Source organism: Canariomyces notabilis (genome assembly GCF_033297395.1).
Source record: "Canariomyces notabilis strain CBS 508.74 unplaced genomic scaffold N656scaffold_14, whole genome shotgun sequence".
Classification (NCBI taxonomy): domain Eukaryota; kingdom Fungi; phylum Ascomycota; class Sordariomycetes; order Sordariales; family Chaetomiaceae; genus Canariomyces; species Canariomyces notabilis.
Window position 1 is genome coordinate 117,738 of NW_027041836.1, and position 26,599 is coordinate 144,336.

At 56.3% G+C, this 26,599-nt stretch overlaps 7 protein-coding genes across 7 annotated transcripts; 4 read left to right on the forward strand and 3 right to left on the reverse strand.

Moving 5' to 3' along the window:
- Positions 1 to 2: 2 nt before the first annotated feature.
- Positions 3 to 1,862, reverse strand: N656DRAFT_138948 (kinase-like protein). The gene is made up of 3 exons (XM_064808611.1): positions 1,569 to 1,862; positions 536 to 1,483; positions 3 to 471 (listed from the first exon to the last, which is right to left on the reverse strand). The coding sequence occupies exons 1-3, from the start codon at positions 1,644 to 1,646 to the stop codon at positions 367 to 369; spliced, it is 1,131 nt and encodes a 376-aa protein (XP_064669108.1). The 5' UTR covers positions 1,647 to 1,862; the 3' UTR covers positions 3 to 366.
- Positions 1,863 to 3,118: 1,256 nt separating this feature from the next.
- Positions 3,119 to 8,335, forward strand: N656DRAFT_711193 (Pkinase-domain-containing protein; the record flags this gene model as incomplete). Its single annotated transcript, XM_064811734.1, has 3 exons — positions 3,119 to 4,186; positions 4,287 to 8,146; positions 8,215 to 8,335. The coding sequence occupies 3 exons, from the start codon at positions 3,119 to 3,121 to the stop codon at positions 8,333 to 8,335; spliced, it is 5,049 nt and encodes a 1,682-aa protein (XP_064669109.1).
- Positions 8,336 to 10,238: 1,903 nt separating this feature from the next.
- On the forward strand, positions 10,239 to 13,696 carry N656DRAFT_754946 (glycoside hydrolase family 47 protein; the record flags this gene model as incomplete). The annotated part of the gene is made up of 5 exons (XM_064813089.1): positions 10,239 to 10,655; positions 10,710 to 12,549; positions 12,742 to 12,790; positions 12,926 to 13,054; positions 13,154 to 13,696. 5 exons carry the CDS (start codon positions 10,239 to 10,241, stop codon positions 13,491 to 13,493), a joined length of 2,775 nt encoding a protein of 924 aa, XP_064669110.1. The 3' UTR covers positions 13,494 to 13,696.
- Positions 13,697 to 14,515: 819 nt separating this feature from the next.
- On the reverse strand, positions 14,516 to 15,580 carry N656DRAFT_769199 (membrane fusion mating protein FIG1; the record flags this gene model as incomplete). Its single annotated transcript, XM_064813685.1, has 3 exons — positions 14,516 to 14,888; positions 14,952 to 15,279; positions 15,550 to 15,580. The coding sequence occupies 3 exons, from the start codon at positions 15,578 to 15,580 to the stop codon at positions 14,516 to 14,518; spliced, it is 732 nt and encodes a 243-aa protein (XP_064669111.1).
- Positions 15,581 to 17,954: 2,374 nt separating this feature from the next.
- N656DRAFT_674864 (HET-domain-containing protein) lies at positions 17,955 to 18,293 on the reverse strand (the record flags this gene model as incomplete). Its single annotated transcript, XM_064810474.1, has 1 exon — positions 17,955 to 18,293. A coding segment is annotated over one exon (339 nt), but the record flags the coding sequence as incomplete, so codon positions are not given.
- Positions 18,294 to 20,017: 1,724 nt separating this feature from the next.
- N656DRAFT_790200 (uncharacterized protein) lies at positions 20,018 to 22,194 on the forward strand (the record flags this gene model as incomplete). Its single annotated transcript, XM_064816859.1, has 2 exons — positions 20,018 to 21,999; positions 22,062 to 22,194. The coding sequence occupies 2 exons, from the start codon at positions 20,018 to 20,020 to the stop codon at positions 22,192 to 22,194; spliced, it is 2,115 nt and encodes a 704-aa protein (XP_064669113.1).
- A 468-nt stretch (positions 22,195 to 22,662) lies between these two features.
- Positions 22,663 to 26,521, forward strand: N656DRAFT_780250 (WD40 repeat-like protein). The gene is made up of 2 exons (XM_064815343.1): positions 22,663 to 23,174; positions 23,294 to 26,521. The coding sequence occupies exons 1-2, from the start codon at positions 22,982 to 22,984 to the stop codon at positions 26,137 to 26,139; spliced, it is 3,039 nt and encodes a 1,012-aa protein (XP_064669114.1). The 5' UTR covers positions 22,663 to 22,981; the 3' UTR covers positions 26,140 to 26,521.
- The last annotated feature ends 78 nt before the right edge of the window (positions 26,522 to 26,599 follow it).

The following is a 26,599-nucleotide window of genomic DNA, read 5'->3' on the forward strand; positions in this document are numbered from 1 at the left end:
AATTTCTGGTGTGCCAGATCCCGGTCAAAATTTCGGACATTGATGGCTGTTTATCTACTCACCCAGGAGAGGACCATGGAACCATCATCAGTAACTACCCCCATCCCAGGGACCTTATGCGCTACAAGGAATAGACAGTAAACCGTCCAACTACCCGGGCTGGCCTTCATGAAATGCTCCTTGACGCCTTCCATGCTCCGGCCTACCCTATACTTGACTGGAAATCTCCCAGAACACAGACCGAAACATTCCCGATACATCACTGCGTTAAAAGGCCAACCACGTGGCTAGGTAACCCAAACGCCGCTGCCCCGTGCTCCGACAATGCAATATGGCTCTAACAAACTCGCTGGCAACTCCAGGACATCAATGCTGTTTCGTAGACTCACCCTTGACGCAGTGCTTGACCACCCAAGGGTGCTGCACCACCTGCTCAAGGGGGAGCCGATTTTTAGGATCGACGACGAGTAACTGTGTATGAACACGTCAATCTTCAGTCCAACAGCGAACCAACCAAGAAGAAAATGCCACTTACTTTGTGAATGAGATCCTTCGCCTCAGGACTAACAAACGCCGGCACCGTCATATCCGCGCGTGCAATCCGCCGGTGCGTCATGACAGGTGTATCCTCGAATGGCGCCTCTCCCACCAGGAATTCGTACATCAACACCCCCAGCGACCAAAGATCGACCTTTTCGTCATATGAGCGGTCCTCCGAGCCACCACCGCCACCGGGTTTAACCATCTCCGGCGGGAGGTAATCCAGCGTTCCACAGATCGTGGTCCTCCTATTCCCCGGTGCGTGCACGCTCCAGCCGAAATCTGAAATCTTAATCTCCCCATGAATCCCCACCAGGATATTCTCGGGCTTAATATCCCGATGAATAACATGCTTCCTATGCAGATACCTCAGCGCACTAGCCATCTGGGCGATGTACCCCGCAGCTCTAGGCTCTGAAAACCGCCCGGCTTTCCGTAGGTGCTTGTACAACTCCCCCCGACCCGCAAACTCAAGCACGAGAAAGATGCGCTTGCTGTCGTGGAAGTGGCCGTACAGTTTCAGCACGTTGGGGTGGCACAGGTTGCTTTGGATCTCGATTTCCCGGCGGACTTGCTTCTCGACGCGCGCCTGCTGCAGCTCGGTTTTGTGGAGGACTTTGAGCGCGCAGATGAAGTTGTGCTGTCGCTCGCGTGCGAGGTAGACGCGTCCGAACTTGCCTTTGCCGAGCGGCTTGCCGACTTCGAATAGGCCAAGGTGCAGGGTTTTGGGGGAGGGTTGGGGGATGAGAGGCGCTACTGAGTGGTGGTCGGGCTGTTGAGCCTCTGCTAGGTTTGGCGGAGCTGCATCAGGAAGAGGTTTCCGGGTTGGAGGCGCTTTGCGCGGTGATGCTGCGGATGTGCTGTTCTTCTGACTCTGCAGGGGTAATTTGACGAGCTTTGGCCGACTTGAGCTGTGTGCGAGAGATGTCGCGGTGGGTTTGACCTACTATGGAATGTGGGCGATTAGCTCTGTTGTAACACGTTGAGATCATAACGTCGACCGATGAGTTACGAAAGGGGTCGCTCACTCTTGATTTCTGATCCTCCCCATTCTCGTCGTGGATCGACAAGCGCTCAAAATGAGCTCCAAGATTGCAAGTCGCCATTGTCCCCACATCCACCCATGCTTCCGTTCAGAGGCCAGCGACAAGTAGGACAGTAACCTTGGTAGGATATTCTTATGTCGGAATGGGTGTTCTCAATGGAACTTGGCACTTGACCTGCCACAATGTATGTAGTAAACCCCAAGGAATGTTGAGAGCAGAGCAAAGTCGGAAATATGTGAACTTGATGAAATGAGATAATGCAACTTATCAGTGTGCTGTCACTTCGAGGCGGCTGCCCCCTAAGTTACACCACTGCGATTGTTTTCTTCGTGAGCAGCGAATAATGGGTGTTGCTGAGCAACCAGGGCAACCCGTGGTGTAACTGGCTGCGGTGAGTTGCGGAACAGTGATTGACAGCAGGCGGTGCTACGCTAGGGTACAGTCCCCCCCTTGTTTGTTCGTTAGCGCCTGACTTCAAGACCGGGGGCAGCCCTAAGATGTCAATCTCAACACCAAAACGCCCGATTTTCTATGAAAAAGAAAGGCTCTAAAGAGAATAGTCTTCTTGAGTAATGCTAGATACTCTTTTTTCTTGCATTGAATCAATTGCTCTGGCTGATGAGAGGCATTTCTCTGATTTCTGGACAATGACCCCTGTCGAGAGTCCCGCGCTAACAAACAAACAAGGGTTGAACTGTAAAAGTGGGTCTCTCCGGGCCCTAGGAATGATTCGACAGGGACCGGCTTCAAACGGGATCACAGCAGACAGCGCGCGAACTCAGCGAAGACCGGCACCCCACCCTCCCGCGGACCTGGCCGGTTGGATAAGAACACGGGCCCCGCTCTCAAGTTCCCGCTGTCCCATTCGCTAATGTGCTTTTGAGACGTGCAGCGAGCTGTAACTCGTGTACTGTACGACACTCAGGCAGCTGCATCAGCAATTTGTCGTCGCCGAGGACTCTCACAAAGAAATTAGAACTGTCGGCCCACGCAGCAGCAAGGGATAGGAGCAAACGCACCAGTTACTGCTTGGTTAGGCCACACACCAAATTCTGCCTTCAACCATCACACGCAAAGTATCGTACTGATATCATTGTTGCCAATCTCGACATCTCTGCCAGAATGCGATTTGCGCCTTGACAGGCCCGCGCCCGCGCTTAGCGTCCCGTTCCCGCCGCTGAGCTGCTCCCACTCTGAGGGCGCTTGCTGTGCCGCCCAGAGTGGCGTGAAACCGCCTGACGGCGCCGACATCAACTCTGAGACCTCACAAAAAGCCCCTAGGAACGAGGGCTCCGAACCGACAGTCACTTTGCTGTGACAGCGTTGACCGATTGCACCGTTCCTTGGAGCTTCGCCAATTTCTCCATTGTCATCCTCCAAAGTACCCCGAGTCCCTCCGAAGCCGTCACCACGGTTCGCCGACGGCGCCCACACTGTGCCTGCCGATCCGATCGCCCACATCAACCCCCCGGTGACGCCGGCGGCGCCTCTCCATCGCCCAGGAAGCTGCGTCTAGGACGCAGCCAAAAGCCATGTACCAGAATGGACAGCGAGATGCGACACGGCCCTTCCAGGTGCCGCCTCCGCCCCCGCCCATGTCGCCGCCGCCCTCGATCGGAATACCGAGCATGATGACGATCCCTCCTCCTCCGCCTCGCTACCCCAGCGCCCCGGGCACCTCCGCAGCGGTTTTGCTCCCTCCACCTCCGGGGCCGCCTCCCAATACCGCCTTTCCGTCGAGCGCCCTGCCGCCAGCGAGCGCCCTGGGCTCCGCGCCGTGGCACGGTGCCTGGGGCCGTGCATATGATGGACGGACGACCTTCAATATCCCACCCCCTCCGCCGAGCAACAACGGGGCCACGGTGCTGCAGGCCTACAACCCGAAATTGCACGCACAAGCCCTCGCGGCCGCCAATGCTGCCACGTCGTCGGGCCCGACGCTGACGGTGCCCCCGCCGCCTCCTCCGAGTGAGCAGATGAGCGCGACGTATATCCCGCAGGGGGACACCTTCGGCGAAGGTGTTGGGATCCCTGGCCTGGGTTTGGCGGACGACATCAGTCTTGGGTGGAGCGCCGGGGGTCAAATGGAATCGGCGGCAGCCACTCCACTGGAGGAGACGTCGGGCAGGGACAGACTCTATGCTACCGCCATGGCCCAGCGAGGGTCATCCACCATGAGCAATGCCACGCACGCGTCGTCGGTTCCCGCCGAGATAGCCGCCCAGTGGCCGTTGGACAGGGTGATAGCCTGGCTTCAGGCCAATAACTTCTCCAAGGAGTGGCAGGAGACGTTCAAGTTTTTGAATCTCTATGGGATGCAATTCCTCGAGCTTGGAGGCAGCCGCGGCGGTCGCGGTAACTTTGGCATGATGCATCAGCAAGTATATCCCCGCCTGCTCATAGAATGCCGGAATAGCGGGACGCCTTGGGATCAGCCGAAAGAGAGAGAAGAAGGAAAACGGATGCGGCGTCTGATCCGTAGCATTGTCACGGGAAAACCGGTCGAGACATCTAAGACGTCGTCTACTGGACATAGCCGCAAGGAGTCTGGCGTAGCTCCTGCTCCCGGTGCTGGAGCTGATTCTGGTGATTCTCCTAATGTAAGTGAAAGTGCGGGGACAAAAGAGTCTCTCTGCAATGGAATTGAAAAAAAGAAATGAAAAGAAGAAGGAAGAAGAGCTGACAGACATTTGACAACAGACCCCTATCAAGGCCCCGGGTCCAGGTTTTGGTGGTCGGAGGTTTTCACAGTCACTGTCAACGTCGGTGCCAACGCTTAGCAGCATGATGAGCTCCGAGTCAAACCACAGGAGCGCCCTGAAAAACATCGACATTGACAGTGCCCGCCGCCACAGTCCAAGCGTTAGTGAGTCAGGTGAGGCAGTCACGTTCCGGGTGCCGACACCGCACGGTAAGGACAGTCTTAGCGGCAGCCCTAATCCCCAGTCCGGCCTCTTTCCCTCTTCCACTGCGGGCAACGCGTCGGCCTCGCCTCACAGCGCCAGATTCGGCCATCACTCACGCAACAGCACCGACTCGGTCTCGTCGAATGCAGCCATTTACGGCTCTGGGGTTCCGCCTGATGCAGCTGCAATGCTGAAGAGCGGCTTGAATATCGCTGAAGCGGTCAATGCGATTGGGGGCAGTCGAAGGTACGCCCAGGATGGTGGCCGGCCCTCGCCGCAAGAACCCGGGGACAGAAGCGCGGGATCCGACCCTCCAGGAAGCGCAAAGGGCACGCCCTCGTTCCTCTCTTTCCTCAGCCGCAAGAAGAGAGCCGATGGCCAGGAGTCCCCGACCAGTCCTGGACTGTCCTTTAAGCCGCACCCTCCGGGGGGAGCGCGCACTGCCAACGGGAGCGAGACCTCGCTGGACCGCCCGGGATCCGGCCTCATCAATGACCACGGTTATGCAGCCTTACTCCGCGCTAAGCGGACTAGCGGCCCACGCGTTTTCATTCTTGCTACCGCTGACTGCTGGAATTACCGCATGCTCGATGTCACAGACATTGACACGTCATCGGACCTGCGGCAGCTGATTTGTATCAATCTTGGCCTGCCGGACGGCGACGGTGCACAGATCTACCTGACTGAACTGGGCAAATTTGAGCATGATGAGGAGCCGCTCGACGATACGAAACTTATGATGACCAAGAAGCTCAAGGCGGACGCCGCCGGGACGCTAAAGTTGTTTGTACGACCGGGGGGATCCCAGAGTTCCTCGTCCGGGCGGCTTACGGTGCCGATGGACGAGGAGGCATATGCCAAACTCAACGGCACGCGGCGGCGGGCCAGTTCATCGCCGCCCACATCAAGACAGAATACCATGTCTGGAAACGAGCGAGATGAAAGGGTGCTGACGGCGGAGGCGATTGAGTATAGGACGGAGCAGCTCAGAAAGCAGCAAGAGTATCTTGCGAAACGGAGGCAGGCCATTGGGGTCAAGGAGACCAGCCCGGCTACGGAGACTCCATACGGTATTGTCGGCAGGAACGTCGACTTTGACCAGCCGAGGCTCTCTCCTTACGAGGACAAGAAGACGGATACACTGCTTCCGCAGCGCGAGGCCCCCGCTCCGCCGGGCAACCCGTCCCTCACACAGATCAGGGCGGATTCGCTGAGTAGGCGGAGGGGCCATGCCCCGCGCGGATCCCAGGGTAGCGTAGAGGGCGGTTATCAAAGACGCACTTCATCCGACTTGCGTGACGAGCTTACACTTGAGAAACAAAGGAGACGCCCGGGAGTGCCGAGTCCGGCAGGCGGCATTCATGAGCTCTTGGTGGGTATGGGCGGGCGCATGGGTGGTATCGGTCACCCTGTGGCCGGCGGTCAGAGGGCGCTGTCGCCTAATCGAGTCTCCTCCGTTCCCATCACAACTAGCGAGGTTGGCGAAAAGGCCAAGGGCGCCATGTCCACCGTCGACTTCGGGCAGCGGTCTCGCTCTGGCTCTGGCGGGGCGAGCCCAAGGCTGGGAGCTGTACCAGGCTCACCGGGGTCTACTACCTGGAGCTCCAAGAACGTGCCGTTCCTCGTTCCGGACTACTCGCCGAACGGGACTCCTAACCTGCCACGCGGCTCCAACGACGACGGGTTCGGCGGCGATCGACTCCCGGGACGCTTGGAGGCTTCCACGGGCCCAGCAGCACGGGCTCCGTCTCCGGGGGCTATCAGTCCCAGCTCCGGTCGGCGGCCGAGCCAGTCCTTTTCCAGCGCGGCAGCCAACAAGCGCAAGTCTCACGGGCCGGACACGGATTTCCAGGACAACGATGTCAGATTCTCCCAGGCATCCACCCTCCTCGCGAAGAAAGTCGCCGACGAGGATTCTGACGACGACTCTGATGATGGGCTCTTTGCGATCCCCATCTCAGCGCGCAACTCGGGCATCAAGGGCAAGAGTCCAGCGACGGCTGAGGACGGGGCAGTGGATGGCAACGGCAAGCGCCCAAGCCTGCGCGTGAATACTAAACGTTCCAAAAAGACGCTGTCGGTCGCCTTCACTTCGCCCCAGTCGAGCGTTGGGGCGAAGACTCCGGCCGACGACGATGATGACGAGACAAGCACGCGCTCGTCGCACCGGCGCACTCCCGGGACACCGGGATCGGAAGGATGGGATTCGGAGGACCGGGACAGCAAGCTCGGCAGACGCAAATCTTTTATCGAAAAGGACGTCTGGGCGAACCGCCCCCCTACCGATGCACTTATCAACAACCTCGAGGATTTCTTCCCCAACGTGGATGTTGACCAGCCAGTACTCGAAGAAGGAGCTGACCAGGACATCCCTTCGCCGATCGCCGAAGAGAGCGGGGCCCAAGACACTGGACCACCGCCGGTGCCGCCGCTGCCGGCTTCACTGGCGCCGTCTAGCAGAATATCTACCCTCTACAACGAGAGCGACACGCTGGGATCAGACGAGTCTACTCTCAAGGCGCTCGAGTCTCGGCCTGCGTCTATGCAAACCTTGGCGAGCCGCAGTGTGCGGCGCTCTGGCGGCTTAGGTCGTATGAAGTCAATCAGAGAAGTTGCTCGGGGCGCACTCGAAGCGAACAAGCGCTACACACAGACATCGGGCAACGTGGGCGCCCAGGCAGCGTCGGCAGGCGTCGACAGAACCACGACGCTGATGCGCCGCAAGAGCACAAAGATGTTCAACGCAAACATTGTACAGATCCGGCCCGAGCGCGGGTCGCTCAACATGGCCATGGGCCTGACAACGATCCCGCAGGACAGCCTGCCTAGCCAGCGCAACCGCGACAGCAACAACAACAATAACAACAACAATGTCCCCAAGCGGCAGACGACATTCCGCTGGTTCAAGGGCCAGCTGATCGGCAAGGGCACGTTTGGGCGCGTGTACCTGGGCATGAACGCCACGACAGGCGAGTTCCTGGCGGTCAAGGAGGTCGAGGTCAACCCCAAGGCGGCGCAGGGCGACAAGAAGAAGATGCAGGAGCTGGTGGCGGCGCTCGACCAGGAGATTGACACGATGCAGCACCTCGACCACGTCAACATTGTGCAGTACCTGGGGTGCGAGCGGAAGGAGACGAGCATCTCCATTTTCCTCGAATACATTTCCGGTGGCTCCATCGGCTCGTGTCTGCGCAAGCATGGCAAGTTTGAAGAACCCGTGGTGGCGTCGCTCACGCGGCAGACGCTTTCGGGGCTGGCCTACCTGCACCGCGAGGGCATTTTGCACCGCGACCTGAAGGCGGACAATATCCTGCTGGATCTGGACGGCACGGCAAAGATTAGCGACTTTGGCATCAGCAAGAAGACGGACAACATCTATGGCAACGACAAGACCAACTCGATGCAAGGGTCTGTCTTTTGGATGGCGCCCGAGGTGATTCGCTCGCAGGGCGAAGGGTACAGTGCTAAAGTGGATATCTGGTCGCTGGGCTGTGTGGTGCTGGAAATGTTTTGCGGCCGCCGGCCGTGGAGCAAAGAGGAGGCTGTTGGGGCGATCTATAAGATTGCTAACGGAGAGACGCCGCCAATTCCGGATGATATTCGGGAGGAGATTAGTCCGATTGCGATTGCTTTTATGCTGGATTGTTTCCAAGTGTACGTGATCCCGGAAGAAATACTTTTGAAGAGTCTGAGTTGGGGGAAGCTAATGTTTTTGTTTACAGGAGCCCGAGCGAGCGGCCGACCGCTGATGTTTTACTCTCGCAGCATCCGTTTTGCGAGCTGGATCCTAACTATAGCTTTTTGGATACTGAATTGTATGCCAAAATCAGGGGCACGTATTGAGTACTCTCCGCGGTATGTGCGGGGTGGGGGGTTGCTGTTCTGTTTTTGATATAAAAGAGTTGGGAGTTGGAAGGTTTTATTCTGTCCTTTTTGGCTGGGCTTGCAGTGTTTCCCCTGATTGCTGGTGCAGGCCATTGGCTTGGGTCATGGGTAATAGAGTACAGTTTAGGACGATGCTGTATCTGTTCGGAAAGGTGAATTAAAAAGTTGGTGGACGGGGTGAGAAGGGGGGGAAGGGAAGGCTGGAAGGCCGGAAGGGAAAGGAAGAGGCCCGGTTGCAAAGGATTCACTTTGTAACCTAACCCGCAATGATTGTTTCGTTGTCGTCCAGGTTCGTCGGTTTCCTAAACAGGGAGATGATGGATGCAGATGCCGGCGAAGTGGGATGTCCCATTCCTTCCTTCGTCCATGATTCCTTTTGCGCTTGATAAGGTGTTCGGGGTTGTTCAACGTGGTTGGCTCGGTTCTAGACACTACAAGATCTCGCTTGTAACTATGCCCGTGAGCACGTTATGGCTGTCTCATAGAAGACTCTTGGCCAAAACGAGCCGAGAGAGATTCGGCGCAGTCATAGGTTGTCTCTGCTATAGCGCTGCCTTTTGACTCTTTCTCAACCAGCTTCTGTTTACCAACGTAGGCCTCCTTTCTAGGATTGAAGAAGTTGGGGACGGAAGCCAATAAGTCAGCTGAGTCAGCTATAGAACTTTGTGTGATTTTCTTCATTGGTGTGTCGTCCAACTACAATATCAGATTGTGCTGAATTCATGGTTGATGGTTGGGAATGTGATTGATGAATCTTGGTTGATGTGTTACCCCAGTCTCTCGGCATTCGGCACATGCAGTCGATCCCTTGCAATCCCTTGCATTTTCGGTCGTGACGGTTCAGGTCTGGACCCTGAAGATCCGAAGTAATACTCCGTACATTGGTACTGTACTGGAATTCCATGACGGTAAAATATTGTAACTCAACATCTTATAACTGCCCAGCTGGATGAATTACAATACGGTACAGTTCAATAGTGGCTTACATTGAAAAGCGCATGCTGCAGCCCCCGCAACGAACGCAGGGCGAGGTCAGACGACCCTTGACACTTCAGGAAAGTTCTGGGTACACAACAATTACAAGTATATATACAACAACTACCGATAGGGATAATCACTCTCATGAGCAATCACGCAAATTTTGAAAGTAAATTGACTATTGTACCGGCAGCTCTTCTCTTGCAGACACTGGAAGCCGTACAAGATAACCGGACACTCTCATGGGTGTCACGCCGAACAAGGGTAAGGTACATTTTTTACATACGTAGTGGGAGCTTCTTTCCACATCAGTTCATGCTTAAAAAGATGCATACTGCATTTACACTAGTTCGATAAATACCCTCAACTCCACAGAACAATTCAGCCGTAAAGCAACTGCCTGAAGTGATATCGACTGCTTCTCCTTCTCCCCTCCCTAACCCACCATTGAGACACATGCCAAGACTTAAATTCAATAACTTACGAGAGCCTTGGCGCATCCCCCTGTCCAACATTCCCGCAGGAAGCCTGCCCTTGCACGATGAATTTTCCGTTGTCCGCTGGCCACTTTGGGCTGTGGCTTGGCTTGGCCCTTTGTGCATTGTGTGTCCTTTCTTAACGTTGCTGGCATCCGTCGAGTCTCTTGTACGAAGTATTTCTTGGTCTCTTTCCTAATGCTGTTGTTGCTCTGATCTCCTATCGCATCCGCTAAAGAGTCGCCGCTCTGATATTGGTCCTGTCTCTGCCACTTCGGCCCCAGCAGTGCGCCAGTCCCCAGCCATGCCATCCAGGGGTCGTGGTTGAAGCGTGTCTGTGTAGCCCATCGCCACACACCTCACGCGAGGCCCTCGACGGCCTGCCGCTCCCTCTTTCCGCCCTCGCCATGTTCCGCTTTCGGCGCTACCGCGTCCTTCTCATCTGCGCCGCCGTCATCACGGTTCTTCTCTACCAAGTCTCCAAGAACTCCCAGTGGGATCGCCCTGAGCGTCTCTGGTCTGGTAGGAAGGACTTTCACCGTCACCATAACCATGATGAAGACCACAAACGCCCGCCTCCTCCCCCTCCACCCCCTCCCCCACCGCCAGATCCCAAGCCCAAGTCCAGGCCAGGCCACCACAATATCAGGCCGCCACCAGAGGAGCGCCCTCCGCCTGTCCACCACGACAGCCATGACCGCGATGGGCCTAGCCCGGACAGTTCTAACGAACCCGAGGTGAAGGAGGAACCTGTAATCAAACTTCCCGAGCTGAAGACAGCCGATGAGGTCAGGGGAGGCTACGGCCTGCCCACCAACGTGCCCGTCTCGGCCGAGTCGGAGGAGGATACCGCCGTCGAACGGCCCAAAACGACCAAGGCCCCGGCCACCGTACCCGACAGGAAGCCGCCGTCTCAGCAAGGTTTGTACCAGGATGAGACCGACAATGTCCGCCCTGGTTACCCGCCAACAGAGTCAACTGGCCACCTGGCCCCCACTAGCACCACTGTGCACTGGCAGAAGCCTTCCGAGTGGTTCCCTGTGCCCGAGGAGTCACTCATCATGCTGCCCACCGGCAAGCCCAACCCTATTCCTTCGATCCAGTTCGCCTTTGGGAAGGAGTCGCCTGAAGCCCAGGAGAAGCGCGAGTTGCGATTGGCCAAGGTCAGGGCGGAAGCCCAACGCGCCTGGTTCGGCTACAAGACGTACGCCTGGACTCATGACGAGTTAACCCCCGTCACGAAGAGGTCCAAAGATCCCTTCTGCGGCTGGGCCGCCACACTGGTCGACGCTCTAGACACGCTCTGGATCATGGGCCTGAACGACGAGTTTGACGAGGCTGTCGAGGCGGTCAAGGAGATCGATTTTGGCACCACTCCGTACCGGTCTGACATTCCGGTATTCGAGACCATCATCCGGTACCTGGGCGGCCTGCTTGCGGCCTATGACGTGACGGGAGGGCACAAAGGCAAATATCCCGCCCTGCTGGAAAAGGCTGTTGAGCTCGCCGAAATCCTCATGAGCGTCTTTGACACGCCAAATCGAATGCCCATCTTGTACTACAACTGGAAGCCCGAGTTCAACACGGAGCCCAAACGTGCCGCGGACGTGAGCGTGGCAGAAATTGGCTCCATGAGCATGGAGTTTACTCGCCTCGCCCAGTTGACTGGCAAAAACAAGTACTACGACGCCATTGCGCGCATCACCGATGCGCTCGAAGACCTCCAGAACCGGCCAAACGGCACGGCAATTCCGGGTATCTTCCCCGAGCGCCTGGACGCATCTGGCTGTAATCGCACTGCTCCTTCGCCGTCAACGGCAAGCGACCGAGGTAATACCTTCACGGAGAAACGAGCCAATGATGCTCCAAACGCGCCTGTCAAGTCCGAGTCACGCAGCAATGAACTGTCCTCCGACGTTGACACAAAAACTTTGGGGAATGCTGAACCTGAGCTCAAGTCAGTTGACAGCCTAGGCACAGGAACAGAGGTTGGGGGTAATGTAACGCTCCATAACGGACTTGGAAAGCGAGACGGACCCCCTACCACAGCCCCAGAGCCTTTTAGGGCCAGGAATGTACCGAAACATCTTGACTGCGTTCCACAGGGGCTGACAGGTGGCGGCTGGGGAGGCGGGGGCTCGTACAGCATGGGTGGCAGCCAAGACTCGGCATACGAGTACTTCCCGAAGCAGTATCTCCTCCTGGGCGGGCTGGAACCCAAGTATCGCACCATGCACGAAAAGGTGGTAGACGCGGTAAAGAACTATCTCCTCTACCGCCCAATGGCAAAGGACGACCCCGACATCCTGTTCTCGGCCAAGGCTTTTAGTCCTGACGGGACCGCCGACAGACTGACTTACGAGTGGGAGGTAACCCATCTGACCTGCTTCCTGGGAGGCATGTTTGGCCTTGGTGGCAAGATTTTCGAACGGCCCGAGGACGTCGAGGTCGCCAAGAGGCTGACCGATGGGTGCGTCTGGGCGTACGATGTGATGCCCACGGGCATTATGCCCGAGACCGCAGCAGTCATACCCTGCGTGAGACCCGATGACTGCCACTGGAACCAGACGGCCTGGCACGAGCGACTGGATCCCGAGGCGGACCACAGAGAGTCGCTGATGGAAGACTACTACACCAGAAAAGCGGCGTGGAAGAAGGAGGTGGAGGAATTGAAGGAAAAGGAAGCCCGCCGGAAGCAGGCCGAAGAGCAGAAGCGCCGTGAGGAAGCTCAGCGAAAGGCAGCCGAAGAGGAAGAGCGTCGCGAAGAAGCTCGGCGTAAAGCAGCTGAGGAAGAGGAGCGCAAGAAGCGTCCTGTGAACAATACACTCCCTGGCGAAGAAGGAAAAGCCCACCTACCAAGCTCACAAACCAGTGATCTGAAGGACCGAGACACATTGCCACGACCCGGAGTCCAGAAACGAGATGCTATGGCCGAACTGGATACTCCAGGCGGGCCCGCGTCAAGTCACTATCCCTTCTCGGAGACGACCGAGCAGAAGACGCGGGCGCAGAACCCTCAGGACAGCCTCGACCACAACTCCGACGGCACCTCCAGACGTGCGGCCCTGGACCAGGACGATCAAAAGCCAATGAGCGATGATTTATGGCTGCCTGCCGAACCAGTCAAGCCTCTTACCCACCAAGAGTACGTCGCTCAGCGCATCGAAAAGGAGCACATCCCGCCAGGATTCGTCTCGCTGAACGACAAGCGGTACCTCCTCAGGTAAGTAGTATAACAAGGGAGGAAAAAGCATAAGACAAGCTTCCCAATCTACCTACCACCACCCGCCCGACCACCTAAACTAACCTCCCAAATGAACAGACCCGAAGCCATCGAATCAGTCTGGTACATGTACCGCATCACGGGCGACCCGATCTGGCAGGAAAAAGGCTGGCGCATGTTTGAGGCCATCATCCGCGCGACACGGACGGACGTCGGCCACAGCGCCATCCACGACGTCTCAGTCTCTTCCTCGTCCTCGTTGGTGTCGAATACTACTGATGGTGGTGATGGGCCAATCATCCTCGAGGACAGCATGGAGAGCTTCTGGCTGGCCGAGACGCTCAAGTACTTTTACCTGCTCTTTGCGACGCCCGACGTCATTTCGCTGGATGAATGGGTGCTGAATACCGAGGCGCATCCGTTCAGGCGGCCGACGTAGCATGGCAGGATGGGTCTTTTGATTAGCATGCGGTGGTTTGGACGGTGTTTGGCGTTCTGTGTGTGTTGATCTTGTACCGGGATATGCATACATTGCTGACGCCAGACAGTTCAGTCGTTGGATAAATACTTTTGGAAATTGTAGTTGTTTAGTTGTAATCATGAATATCGAAATCTGCAGTATCGGATTGCCAAGCTAGCAACTTCTATGAACCAACTCTATTTGTTTGTTATGCCTTTGTGAAGTGGTCTGACTCCAAATTTCTGTACTTCTCTGGGCTATCTGCCGAGGGATCCTTTTACCTCCTAATTACGGAGTACATGCGACGTGAATCACCATCCATACCAGCGTCAACGAAACAGGTACACCGCAGAAAGCCATGCATTGTTCTATGTACGCCCGCCTTGAACTCCGATTCCATTCATACGGCTGGCTCCATGCCAACAAGAACCCCTCCTCATGATGATCCCTCACAATACCAAAACAACACGGGAGAGCTTGGATACTCATTTCGCCGTTGCCTGGCTTGGCCCCATACATACTCTTTATATCCATTATATGCACACATTGAGAGAGGAAAAACCCCGCCGTAACTCGTCCCAGCTCAGATACAAAAACACAAGACCACACCGCCTCCCCGTTGCAAACAAGACAACCGCCCAAGAATTATGAGCGGGATGATGGCGGATTTTGCTGTCCCTGTCCTCGTCCCAGATCCTAACATGGAATCGCTTCCTCCGTCCGTCGTTCGAGGTATCATAACTCGGTTCTCGTCTCGGTCCACCCCAGTAGGATCACCAGGTCAGTTTGGTTGGTTGGTAATTTGGTTGTTGTGGTTCGGTACACCCCTCGCAAAACGAACCCGATCATCTATCATCCCAAAGCAGAAACCCCTTTCATCGACTCATCCTCATATCGTCCGTCGGCCCGTAACATGTGACGACGCGTACAGCAGCGTAATCAAACAAGATTCCATCCTTCCGCGGCAATCAATCCCAACCTAGCCATCATCAACATCATCATCAATCCATAATAGTCGCCAACACCTGCATGCTCAAAATCATAACCAGCAATCCAATGGTCACCACAATGAGCAGCGTAAAACTGAACCAGCCCATGACCATGGCCGACGTGCCCACTCCGGACAAAACACTTCCGTTGGCCAGGTCCTGCGCAATGATGCTGGCCGCGACCGACGCCGTGTGCTGCCACAGGACCGACACCAGCACAAAAATGGACGCAATGAAGATGATGGCCAGCGCCACCTGGCTGACAGGGCGGGACGGAAACGGTTTCACTTCCCGCTCCGACCCTTCGCTGTCCTCTTCCTCGTGCCAGCCGGGAAAGGTGGCGAGCAGGAGGAGACAGATGAAGGCGAAGATGATTGCGATGATGCTGCGCGCGCGCGCCGGTTAGAACGAACACCGTCAGAGAGAAGAAGGGAGGAGAGGAACGTACAGTAGATAAGGAAAGACAATCATATCCTTAAACTGACTCGCCAGCCAGACAAGATTCAGCGGGTCCTGGTCGACCGAGACTTCATTCGCAAGCGTCGTCGCGTTGTTGCTGCAGAGCCACGACCCGCCGTCCGGGCTGACACAGATGCCAAAGTAACCCACGCGTGCCTGGAGGCGGGCGCCGCCCACAATGTTGGCGATGGCATTGTTGACGTTGTAGTCGACCTGTGCTGTGTCGGGCACGGCCGTGTACCGTTCGTAGTAGAGCGAGAGAAGGAAAATGTCGGGGATTAGAGGTGATGAGGAGGAACACCCTGCGAGGAGGAGGGCTGGATTTTGTAAAGATTCGGGTTGGGTTAGTGATGCTGTCTTTTTGGAATGTGACCGGTCGGTTGAGGGAGGGAGGCTTACATAGCAATATTATTGCGACCGCTATCAAGATCATCAACACGTGGTGATACCCCAGAAACGGCACCCATCCTGTTGGAACATGTCAGCAAAGGCATTCATTCCTTCTCAAGCCGCCCTCATTCCAGTCGGCAGCAGCACCACCCCGGGGAGCTAGGCCTTCGTTCGCGGTTCTTAAAGGGCAGACATACGGTACCATCCTAATTGAAACGCCGTCGCCATCTTGGTCTGATGCTACGGTAGTAGACCCCTTCTACACCTCTTTGTTTTCCGACCGCGCGTGATGCCGCTCCCGTCGTTGAACCCACACCGGCCCTCCGCGATCTTCGGAGCGACGGTTGCGGGTGTGGTGGGCAGCAAGCGCAGCCGAAGTAAGTCAGTCCACCTTTTTCCGACAAATCTCGCCTTTCCAATCCGTGACGCGCTGGCGTTGGAATGTGGCGAGCAGCCTCTTTCCCGCTGTCTCGTTGTCTTGCTTCGTCTCGGTCCGACCGATGTCTCGTGCTGCTTCGCTGGGAAACTGCAGAGGAATTGCAAGATGCGACTGGATCGAGCCGAGCAACGGTCGGCTGTTGCAGGACAGGGGGAACTACAAAGCTGGGGTTAAGGAAGAAGCGCTGCGCTGCCGGCGCAGTCGGACGTCGCAGACTGACAGTCAGGTAGAACACCAGTTTGGTTTGGATGCCAGACTTTTGGGGTGGTTATCCTGAACTGTGCAAGCGCCAATGTTAGATCTCGATTCAAGATGCAGCAGTGCAGAAGCAGGAATGCACCGTAGAACGATGCAGGGAAAGTGCAAGTGAAGCTTGGGACAAACCTTACGAATGCTCAAGACGCTCAATCTGTGGGAGAGAATGCAGGTGGCTGGAATGATTCTGGAGACTCGGTTCAAACACGTTCGCAAACCTGCCATTCGATTTTCTGGAGTATCCTGGGAATGCGCGGGTTGGACTGGCCCAGTCCCTGATGCGGTTGTCCCAACCACCGGATTTTATTTACATTCAGCCCGTTGGCCGGACACCTGAACTAACATGCACTGACAACCCTTGTTGGCTTTGTTCACTCCTGCCAAGAATTTACCCACCTCCCCACTTTTTTGAAGGCGCAGCCAGTGACGTTAGATAAAAGCCGGCAGGTGCATGCGACGGTGCGCGCCTTCAGGAACACAGCTGGCCTAAGCTCTTGCGATACCTAAATACATGTACATATCCGTACAGTACTCTGTCTCTCCATGGCGGTGAGCCTCAATAGATTCTGTACCTATGAGCTTCCTTGCCCAAACCCAGATCGAGCTTGCTGAAACCTTTAGAATCTCCCTCTTCGTCGTAGTCACCACGTTTGACAACACCATCGATGTATGCTCAACCGACAAGCCGCCAAGTCTCTTGGCCTTTTCTCGTGATCGTGCAGCATCGTAAGATGAAGGGAACACTCGAGCCCTCGTATGTCTGGACGACCACGTCTCCCACCTCCACACCTCGCGGACCGATGGCAAAGACCCCAGAGGAGAGTGCGAATATGGACTTACCAAGCAATCCATCAATGAAAGAAGCTCTGTCCGAATGTTGGGCCGTTTTCTCCCTTTCCAGCTCTCGCAGTACGTGGTCCACGTCTCGAGCGGGTGCGCTACTCCACATCATGCTGTGGGAAGTGAGACTTCGGACTAGACGGGCACGTGCGGCCGGGGTATCTGCGTTTCCAACCGATAACTTGCTATCCCGAAGCACCGGCTCCATGGGCATATTGTCGAGCAGGCTGACAATTTGACGGATCGGCTTAGGCGCTTCCAGTTGTAAACGTAAAACCCTGGTGCACCGCCCAAGTCGTATAGCGCGAATCTCGAGAAATCCTTCGCTGATGCCGTTTAGCCATAGGGGGGGCCGATTGATATGTCTGGGCACTGAATAAGGCATGTACTGATGGGCAGCCGATTGCATGAGAGATACAGTGCTCTGCGTAAGGTCGGGAAGCCATGAGGGGTAATCCGTGTCGTCTAGGCGGTCCTCATAAGGATAGTAGACGTCCAGCAGACCATACACATCGTGCACGGCATCCTTGGTCTCGCGGGCGATGTACATGATTGTGTCAAGCATGACTTTTTCAATGGGCTTCGTGTAGTCAGGAGGGTGTTTATTCCGGAGACCAGGTAGCAGGCCGTAGAGAGCGTATACCCGATCACGTGGGTCGCGGCACACCTGCTTTGCGGTGGCATCAAGGAGATCAGATACGGATCTAACTTCTTCATCGTCGAAGCTGATGGTGAAACCGCCTGGGGTTTGGATCCAGCGTTCCCACAGAGACGGAGCCGACTCTTCGTCGACGTCATCCCAGAAATCGTCCCCAAAAGCTCCATCAAACGCTTGTCGAGGATATCGAGGTCGAAAATGGCCTTGGAAAATTGCGAACTGCCGCAAACAAACAGCGGACCACCCTTTGCGAGCATGTATTCTTGGAAAGTCCACATCCGGGCCCAGTACCGGTGGGAGAGAAGGCTGAAGTATGAGTCGAGCACCTTAGCTGGTTGGATTTTCTTGGGGAAGAGATCAAGGCGGTTAGCCGCGATGGCGACTGCTGGTTTAATCCCCGGGGTCGGCTCGCCTAGCCATGCGACGACGGACGATGCCTTTGAATAAACCTTCCACATCTTTTGGACCTGGTGGCTTTTCTCGTTCAAATTGTCCTGGTCAATGCAGATGGTATCGATCCACATAGTGCGCGACTTCCGTTCACGGCGTAAACGTCGCAGGGCTGCTTCGAGGTTGGCGGTGATCTTGAACTTCTGCCCATTCACCGAGATGACTTTTTCGGGTTTCCCATCTCCCCAGACATACGACAAGGCTTCGTACTGTGGGCGATCGGCAAGTGAGACGTTTCGCAACTTGCAGACGATGCCATCCGACATTTTCCCGGGAAGTATAGTTAAGACCGGATGTCGGAAGAGGTTGGTCCGAGGTCGAGGGGTTTATAGATGGGCGCCATGGTGTTGCGTTGCGCGGTGTTCTATGCGGTGTTTCAGGGGGCGCTTGATTGAGGAGCAGTCGAAAGAGACGGCGACTGTCTGTTTGTTGATAGCCACGAGGACTAGTTGCCTTTTGGCAACGATGGCTGATGGAGCCCTTCAGGAGCCTAAAATAAAAGTTTGAAGGCTGGTGATGGCGGCCTCGATTTGAACTTTTGGTTGTCGACGATTTGGGGACCGCGGTGCGCGTTGCCCTGCTGGCACGCGAAGTCGAATCGTTCTACATCCCCCCTCCACCAACCCCAGGGCCACAGCTCCCGAGTTTCCAGATTCGCACACAGATCAACACAGAACCGTCGAATACCTGAAGCTTACACTCATCGGCCCAGCGCAAACAATCTTTTGAGCGTGCTTGACCGAGTCTGTACGTGTAGTCGACGTGGCTCCACTTCAAGTGCAGAGTTGTCTTGGGTCGATCAAGCACGCACGTTGGCTGGCTGACAGGCCTCGACCTCTGACCAGTCAGACATCCCAGCGGGCAGGATTGTTTCCGTGACACTGTCCTAGGGGAAGTTGGCTGTTGATGATCTTATCGAAGTAGGCCTATCGGCGGTCAGCCGCCCATGACGCCGTCACAAGGAAGATGACGTTAGTTACTGCCCGTAGCCCAACTGCACAAGGTCCCTCTTTCTTCTCGCATCTGCTAGCGCCCTTTCCTGTCAGATCCTCTTTCCAATAGGTGTACGCGTTGGGCAGATACCAGACCTATATGAGAGCCCGACCAGATGCGAGATCCAGTAACGTAGCGCTAACAGCGAATTACAGCGACTGGATCGATTTCCTTCTGTAGATGCGGTAACCCCCATTGTCTCACAGCATCCAATGCCGACATTCTCCCCGCGCCTGACAATTCGCCCACCAATCCCGCACCGCATTGTCGGCGGTCATTGTCGGATTTTGACGCCTCAAGGGCGTACCCTTCGAAGGCAGGCTCAGGGAAGAAGAGGGGTCTTTCAGCAAGCTTACAGAGCTGGCTGGACATTACCAACGGCGTAGAGAGCCGCTGGGCGTTGGCTAAGACGTATCTTCAGTCCGCAATTTGATATCCTAATTAGGTACCTTTCGCGCATGCGTCTGACACCCGCATGTGGTTTATATTGTGTCGAAGCTTGAAAGGATGCATTTATATTGGGAGTCCGGCCGAGAATCACTGCTTGCGATCCTAGGTGGCCGTCACTCAGGTCCTCAAATCTTGAGATTCTTCTGCAATGGTTTAAACCCACATCTCGATATTCGGAGCCGCGCCTGTCCGTCTCTTTCTCTACCCAGTATGGGGTGAAGCTGGTGACGATGACCGAAGGACGGGAATCGAGTATGTCCATGGAGGCATTGGTATCCTCGCTGATCTCCTAAAACAACATTTCGTAAGCGGTGTCCGCTTACACATCCCCGAGCTTGACTGCTAAGCGCGTGGCGACATCGATTCCGTTACCGAACTTGAGCTCTATGAGACGGGTACCTCGAAAGGCCATGGCATACTGAAGCTGGCACTCGAATGGCATGTCGGATCGCCAGAGCAGTTGCTGAAATGGCATGCGCCTCGACCACCGTTGCCTAAAAGTGATGCTGCGGACAATGCCGGCAGCGTCTTGATCAAAGTCATGCTGGATGCTGACGCCGGGAAGATGTTCGCGGATGGCATGTGCAGTGTTATTGTTGACGAATCCCCTGGGATCTCGCTCGAATTCCTACTCGTCCGGATGACTCGCCCCCTCTGTGCCGGGGCGCTCTGGCAGGCGGTACGCCAGCGGGACCATCACCATCGCGGATTGCTTGTCGGAACTGAGACAATCGTCATAGTCAGCGCCGACGATCTCCGTGCCGAGGGAATTCAGCTGTCGCATGGTCTATCCTGGGAGAAAACGTGCGAGGACTTCGTCGAGAAACTGGGCTCAGTTGGGAAATTGACAACTCTGGTGACCTGCCACCACCTCGTCTTCCTATTCGGCTACGACGGTGTTATTTACCATCGTGGCCGCGAGGCGGGCAAGCCTACTTTATTCTTTGATCCGCTCTGCATCGAGGGCGACTTCGCCCGGAGGAACCACGGCCACGTCCCCGGAGCGGTGGAGGCGTTCGTAGCGGGCTTTGCCCAAGGCCTCGGCAAAGCCTACAGACCAGCGATCGAGCATGACGACGCAAGGATCAGGGCCTGTGTGGAAATGGCAATTGAGTCGGGATTCTGGGCTGCGAGACGGCTCGTATATCAGGGCTTGTCGCTTGCGGCCTCCCCTGCGGCCACACCGGCCTCAGTGTACCGTACTGGAGAGATCCTACGTGCCTGGGATCCGCCTGGTGGACAACGGCTCTTGAAGTTTGCCATCCCGGCAGATAAGATTGCCAGGGAAAGCGAGCCTAACTGGTCTGTGCTCGACAGTATGGTTGGAGACGTCACAGAAGTCGCACGTCGTATCGTCACCAACGGGCCAGAGGCGCCCGGCAACCAGGTGCCACAGGCGCGCTTCGGCCGGCTTGTTTTGTTCGACCGGCACGAGATCGAGACATTTCGCACCATCTTTAGCCTGATACAGCAATATGTCTCCAACCCCAAGAGGGAGAGCCCGCCGCTCAACATCGCGCTCTGTGGGCTCAGGGGGTTGGGGAGAGCGTACGCAGCAATGCAGGTGGCTGAGAGCGCGACGAGGGGATGTAACGTGAGGCAGCTCCAATTCGACCTTGGGAAGTTCATCTCGGCCACCGATCTCACTGCCGCCTTCTACAGCATACGGGACTGCGCCGTATCGCCCGAGGGACCGACGCCCCTGGTATACTTTGATGGGTTTGACACGAGTCCGCCCGGTTCTGCTGGGTCGCTGTTCGGTTGGCTCCCGTATCTTGCGCCGGTGATCCTTGATGGCGTGTTTTCCGATGGCGGCGTGGCCAGGCACATAGGACGCGCTGTCTTCTTCTTCAGCACAAGCGCGGTACGGACGTATTCCGAACTAAAGCGCCGAGCTGACGGCGACACGCACATATCTGCTGGGGTGCGGAGCTTTCTTGGTTGTCTGCATGGCTCCGTCGATGTCCTCGGGCCTAACCGCCTCAATGCGGCGGATAGGCTCTACCCTGTGAGACGAGCCGCCCTCCTCCGGGCCCTGCTAGAAGAGAAAGAGCCGAAGCTGTTGGCAAACCGGAAGCTCAAAATCGATGATGGCGCTCTCACTGGCTTGCTTCTCGTCCCTAGCTACCGGCAGGGCATCAGGTCGATCCGTTCGATCATCGCTATGAGCAGGCTCGGGGGGCGCCAGAGCTTTGAGCTCGCCGCCCTTCCGCCCCGGACACAGCTCAACATTCATGTCGACCACGACGAGCTTTTGCGTCATATGGGCGGGATGCCTATTCCTCGCGAGCACCGAGAGGAAGTCGCGAGGGGTATCCACAACGCTTACAACAAGTCCATAGACGCTATGCCTGATGGAACGGCAAACAAGCCGTCTCCTGAGCCGTGGGAGGAGCTTGATGAGGAGAAGAGGGAGTCGTCCCGGGCGCACGCCGATTCCATCCCGTATAAGCTACGCCTTATCGGGTGCTTCCTCTCGCCGGAGCAGGAAAGTCGCGAAGTCGTTAGAGAATTTTCCACTAAGGACGTCGAGCGGCTGGCCGTAAATGAACACGACCGCTGGTGCGCTGAGCGACTGCAGGGCAGTGGCGATTGGGGCCCCGGGACCCCAAAACCCGGAGCAGCCCGTTTCTCGTGCCCTGGTCCGAAATGGAGGAGCACTGGCGGAATGTAGATCGCGACATTGTGAGGAGCTATCCGGAAATTCTTGCTCCACGCGGACTCATGATCTACAAAACGGAGGGGATGACTGAATAGAACTTTTTTGGTTTCTTTTTCCTTTTCACTGCTGCTGTTTGGGAGCAAGATAAGACGGCGGGTCGAGGTTGTGGTCCTAGCGATGCTGGCCTCCAGTACGGTGCGGTGCAGTCTCCGATTCTTCGGAAGGTGCGGCGTTGTTGGTGGTTCTTGCCGTAGCGGATTTCATGGGACTGGTTACCTTATAGAAGTTCTAGGGGAACCACTTATATAGAGTTGAATTCTGGGCCGATGCTGACTCTTGCGCGCAGCGAAGGGTCTTTCCATCGCTTGGTGTTTTCAAGTCCCCTTTCTCCTGGTGATTTCCTAGCAAGAAGGGTAGTACCATGAGTCCCGGGCTGTGTTGAGCTTTCATTCATCATATCAGTACAGTATAGAAATTTGTATTTCTCACGGTGTTGCGTGCGTACTAAGCTTCGGTATCCGATGGAGTCCAAACATGTTTGGGGAAGGCCAAGCTCGGTGCGCCCCTTGGCGTCAACAGCTACCGGTAGCCCACTTGTCTCCACTTCCAGTTTGTTTGTCAGCCGCCTCATCGCGACCAGGCTGTTGAGCCTTCGGTCGTCATCACCAATCTGCGCTTGCTAGATTTTGGGGCTAACAGACTCCTTTTCTTTGGACATATCGAAACTCAGCGTACCCGCGCCGTTGATAGAATTGCAGCATCAGACCATAGCACCGATCTGTCCCACAACATCATCCCCTCCGCCAATATTGGCCAGGCTCCGACTGCTTATCTTCCCGTGATCGCGTCCTCACCTTTCTCTCCACTAATCGACGGCGAACCATGGCCCGGTTTACGCCGCAGCCCGACGAAGGCTATTCCGAGGACCCACTGACCGCCCTATCCGCTTCCACGTCCAACTCTCTCAAACCCCGTGAGGACGCCGTCACGCCGCTGGGCTCAGCTCGGCTAACAGATGAGTTTCCGGCATGGCTGGTCCAGCACGTTTCCAGCCTTTCCCTCTCCCGCAAGACCGGTCAGTATCCCTCGTTGTTCCGTTCCTCTAGCCTAGACACGGCGTCGTTTGTGAATCCTATGCACTCCCGATTTGCTCTTCTGAGTTGCTGTTCGTGTGCTTACTCGACACCCGAGTAGAACTTGCCATGGCCTTGCTCAGTGACCTCCCCACTGCGGTGGTATCTCAAATCGTTGAGCAGCTGAAACCCCGGCTCTACATCGACTTTGTCCGATACCTGCCTCCCGAAGTGTGTCTGAAGATTCTAGGCTACCTTGACCCTGTGTCACTCATCAATGTCGCACGAGCATGCCGGGCATGGTACGATCTCGCTTTGGACCGCAAACTGTGGGAGCAGTTATATTACTTGGAAGGGTGGAAGGCAATACCTACCGAGATCGAGGCGGCAGAGCGGGACATCAACAAGGCCTCCCCGCTCGCCTACGGAGCGCTGCGTCGAGACCAGTCTCAAGACGATGGCCTTGCTCACAAAAAGCGCGCCATTGCAGTGTCCCCGACGCTTGACGCCGATATGGACATGGTCATGCTGGATATAGAGAGTTCAATCAAGGAGGAGCCGGTGGAAATGGACGCATCAGAAACCAGCATTTTCGGCGGGCCGCGGATACCGCCCAGGCGGACAGGTATCTCACAAAAGATGGGCGACCTCCACATGCAAAGCGCGGGCTCCGGATCCAGCTATACAGGGGTGGACAAGGGCAAGGGAAGAGCTCTCTCGCCAAGCCCACCCAGCAGCGTCCATATCAAGGAAGAGTTTCCTAGGACTGTTCTCGCTTCACCGCGCCTGCCCAGATCGACGCTATGGGTGTGGGATGAGCCGTCCAGAATGTTCAAGATCAATTGGAAGTATCTGTACACAATGCGACGTCGACTCGAATCGAACTGGGAGCGTGGAAGTTACACCAATTTCCAGCTGCCGCACCCTGACCATCCTGAAGAAGGCCACGGAGAATGTATCTACAGTCTGCAATACAATTCCGAGTACCTGGTCAGCGGTAGTCGGGACCGCACGCTTAAAGTATGGGATCTCAAGACGCGACGATGTTTACGGACCCTTGCCAAACACCGAGGCTCAGTCTTGTGCCTGCAGTTCGATTCGGACCCGGATGAGGACTTGATTGTATCGGGCAGCTCTGACTCTAACGTCGTCATCTGGAGATTTTCCACGGGTAAAGAAATCCAGACACTGAAGCACGCACATCGCGAATCGGTCCTAAACGTCAAGTTTGACAAGCGCATCTTGGTTACCTGCTCCAAGGACAGGACGATCAAGATTTTCAATCGGAAGCCGCTTCGGCATGGCGATCTTGGTTACCGAGAAGTGGACCCAGTGCCAAAGGTGTTGAAGGATTATGGCAACAGCATTCCTATGTCGCCTGGCGACTTTCCCGAGATGCCGGCGTGGACCATGATTGGCAGCTTGGAAGGCCACGGGGCGGCTGTCAACGCCGTCCAGATCCAGGATCGAGAGGTGGTTTCGGCGAGCGGCGATCGGCACATCAAGGTCTGGGACTGGCCAACACAAGCGTGCAGCCGCACAATTGCCGGTCATACCAAAGGGATTGCTTGTGTGCAGTACGACGGTCGACGGATCGTCAGCGGCAGCAGCGACAACGAAGTGAAAATCTTTGACCGCCACACGGGCCTCGAGGTTGCAAACCTCCGCTCCCACTCGAGCCTAGTGCGGACCGTGCAGGCGGGTTTCGGTGACCTGCCGTACAGTGCCGAAGAGGACCTCGCCGAGGCCAAGAAGGTTGATGAAGAATACTTTAAGGCGGTCGAATCCGGCTTGATTGACGAAACAGAGCGCCCGAGGCCGGGCCATCGCCGTCAGGGTAATGCGGGTTCTAAAAGACCGCAAGATATCTGCGCTTACGGGGCAAAGCTACCGCCCGGCGGCGGAGGCGGCAAGTACGCGCGGATTGTCAGTGGCAGCTATGATACTACCATCATCATTTGGCGGAGGGACAAGGAAGGCATCTGGAAAGACCAACATCACCTCAAGCAAGACGAGGCCGCGGTTGTCGCCATGCGCCAAGGCCGCAATCAAGGGCTGATGCCCCTGTATCCCCCCGTGCAAAGCGCTGTTTCCCGTGACGCCGCGACGGTAGGAGCGCCAGGCGGGGCCGAACCACCCATGGCAACACCATTCCCAGCTGGTCCAACTCGCTTGCCAACGGCAGGGCCAACTCTGCCACCACTAAGCACACTTACCGCACAGCTAAGCCAGGAAGAACCGCCACGAACGTCAGTTCTCCCGCCAGCAGCATCACTAGCAATATTTCAGGTGATCGACAACGCGTTGGAAGGCGGGCAACAGGCGTTTGCGCGTGCCATCGGGGCTCACCCTGCTATTCTCACACATCGCAGCTATGTTGAATCCTGCATCGACAGGCTGCCAAACCTCGTTATGAGAAGCCAGCTGCGGCAGACCTTTTCGGCCGCTTTGATCCGGGCTCAGTTTGAGCAGGCAAGGCAGCGCCGCGAAGCACTGCGGAACCAGGACGCGATCGCATCAGGGTCTTCGGCAGCCGCAGCAACACAGGACCCGTCACAACAATGGACAGCCGAGCCTGCTCCCGCCGCTGGCACGAGCAACCCCAGGGCAGGCACTTCTGCTCAGCCGGCCAGCCAGTTGACGGCTGCGCAGTTGGCGGCGGCAGCGGCGCACCAGGCGCACGCACATGTCCCCCATGAGGCGAACTTGCATCAGGTACCCTCTCCCGTTCCTGGGCCCGTCCCCTCTACTCCTCTCCCAACACTAGCCCAAGAGCACCACCCGCACATTTCACTGGCACCTATCGGGGTCCACGACGCCGCTAACCCTGCACGGGTGTTCAAGCTACAATACGACGCCCGTCGCATCATTTGCTGCAGCCAGCGGAGCGTCATTGTCGGGTGGGACTTTTGCAATGGCGATGCCGAACTGGAGGAGGCCAGCCGCTTCTTTGCGCCTGTGGATTGAGTTTGCCTTTGGCGCGCTCCCCGGTCCACCCTGTTTGATGATGTAACGAATATGTACACGGTTTGGGTATATTGCGCATACTTCATGAATCACGACAAATTCTAGGGGGCGCTGTATGATACTTCGCTGCTGCCATCAGGATATATAGGTATAGATGAGATGCAGCCTTGGCAATGGTCGACAGCGCAAGCTGTCGAGCACATTCGTGCGCAATACGGATACCCCGTATTTGCTGCTGATCCCTCGCCGGTCGCTGCTGTACCGCTTCTTCCTGCTGTTCTTCAACTCATCGAGGACGCCGAGAGGGCCAGAGGGAGATATCAGCTAGCCTCGAGACAGGAGCTGAACTGGCAAGCTTCTTACTCGGTGATGAATGGTGTATAACTGCTGTACAGTACCTATCCATCTCGTGGCACTTTGATTCGCAACACAAATGGCTCCGTAAACCCGGAGCGCCGCT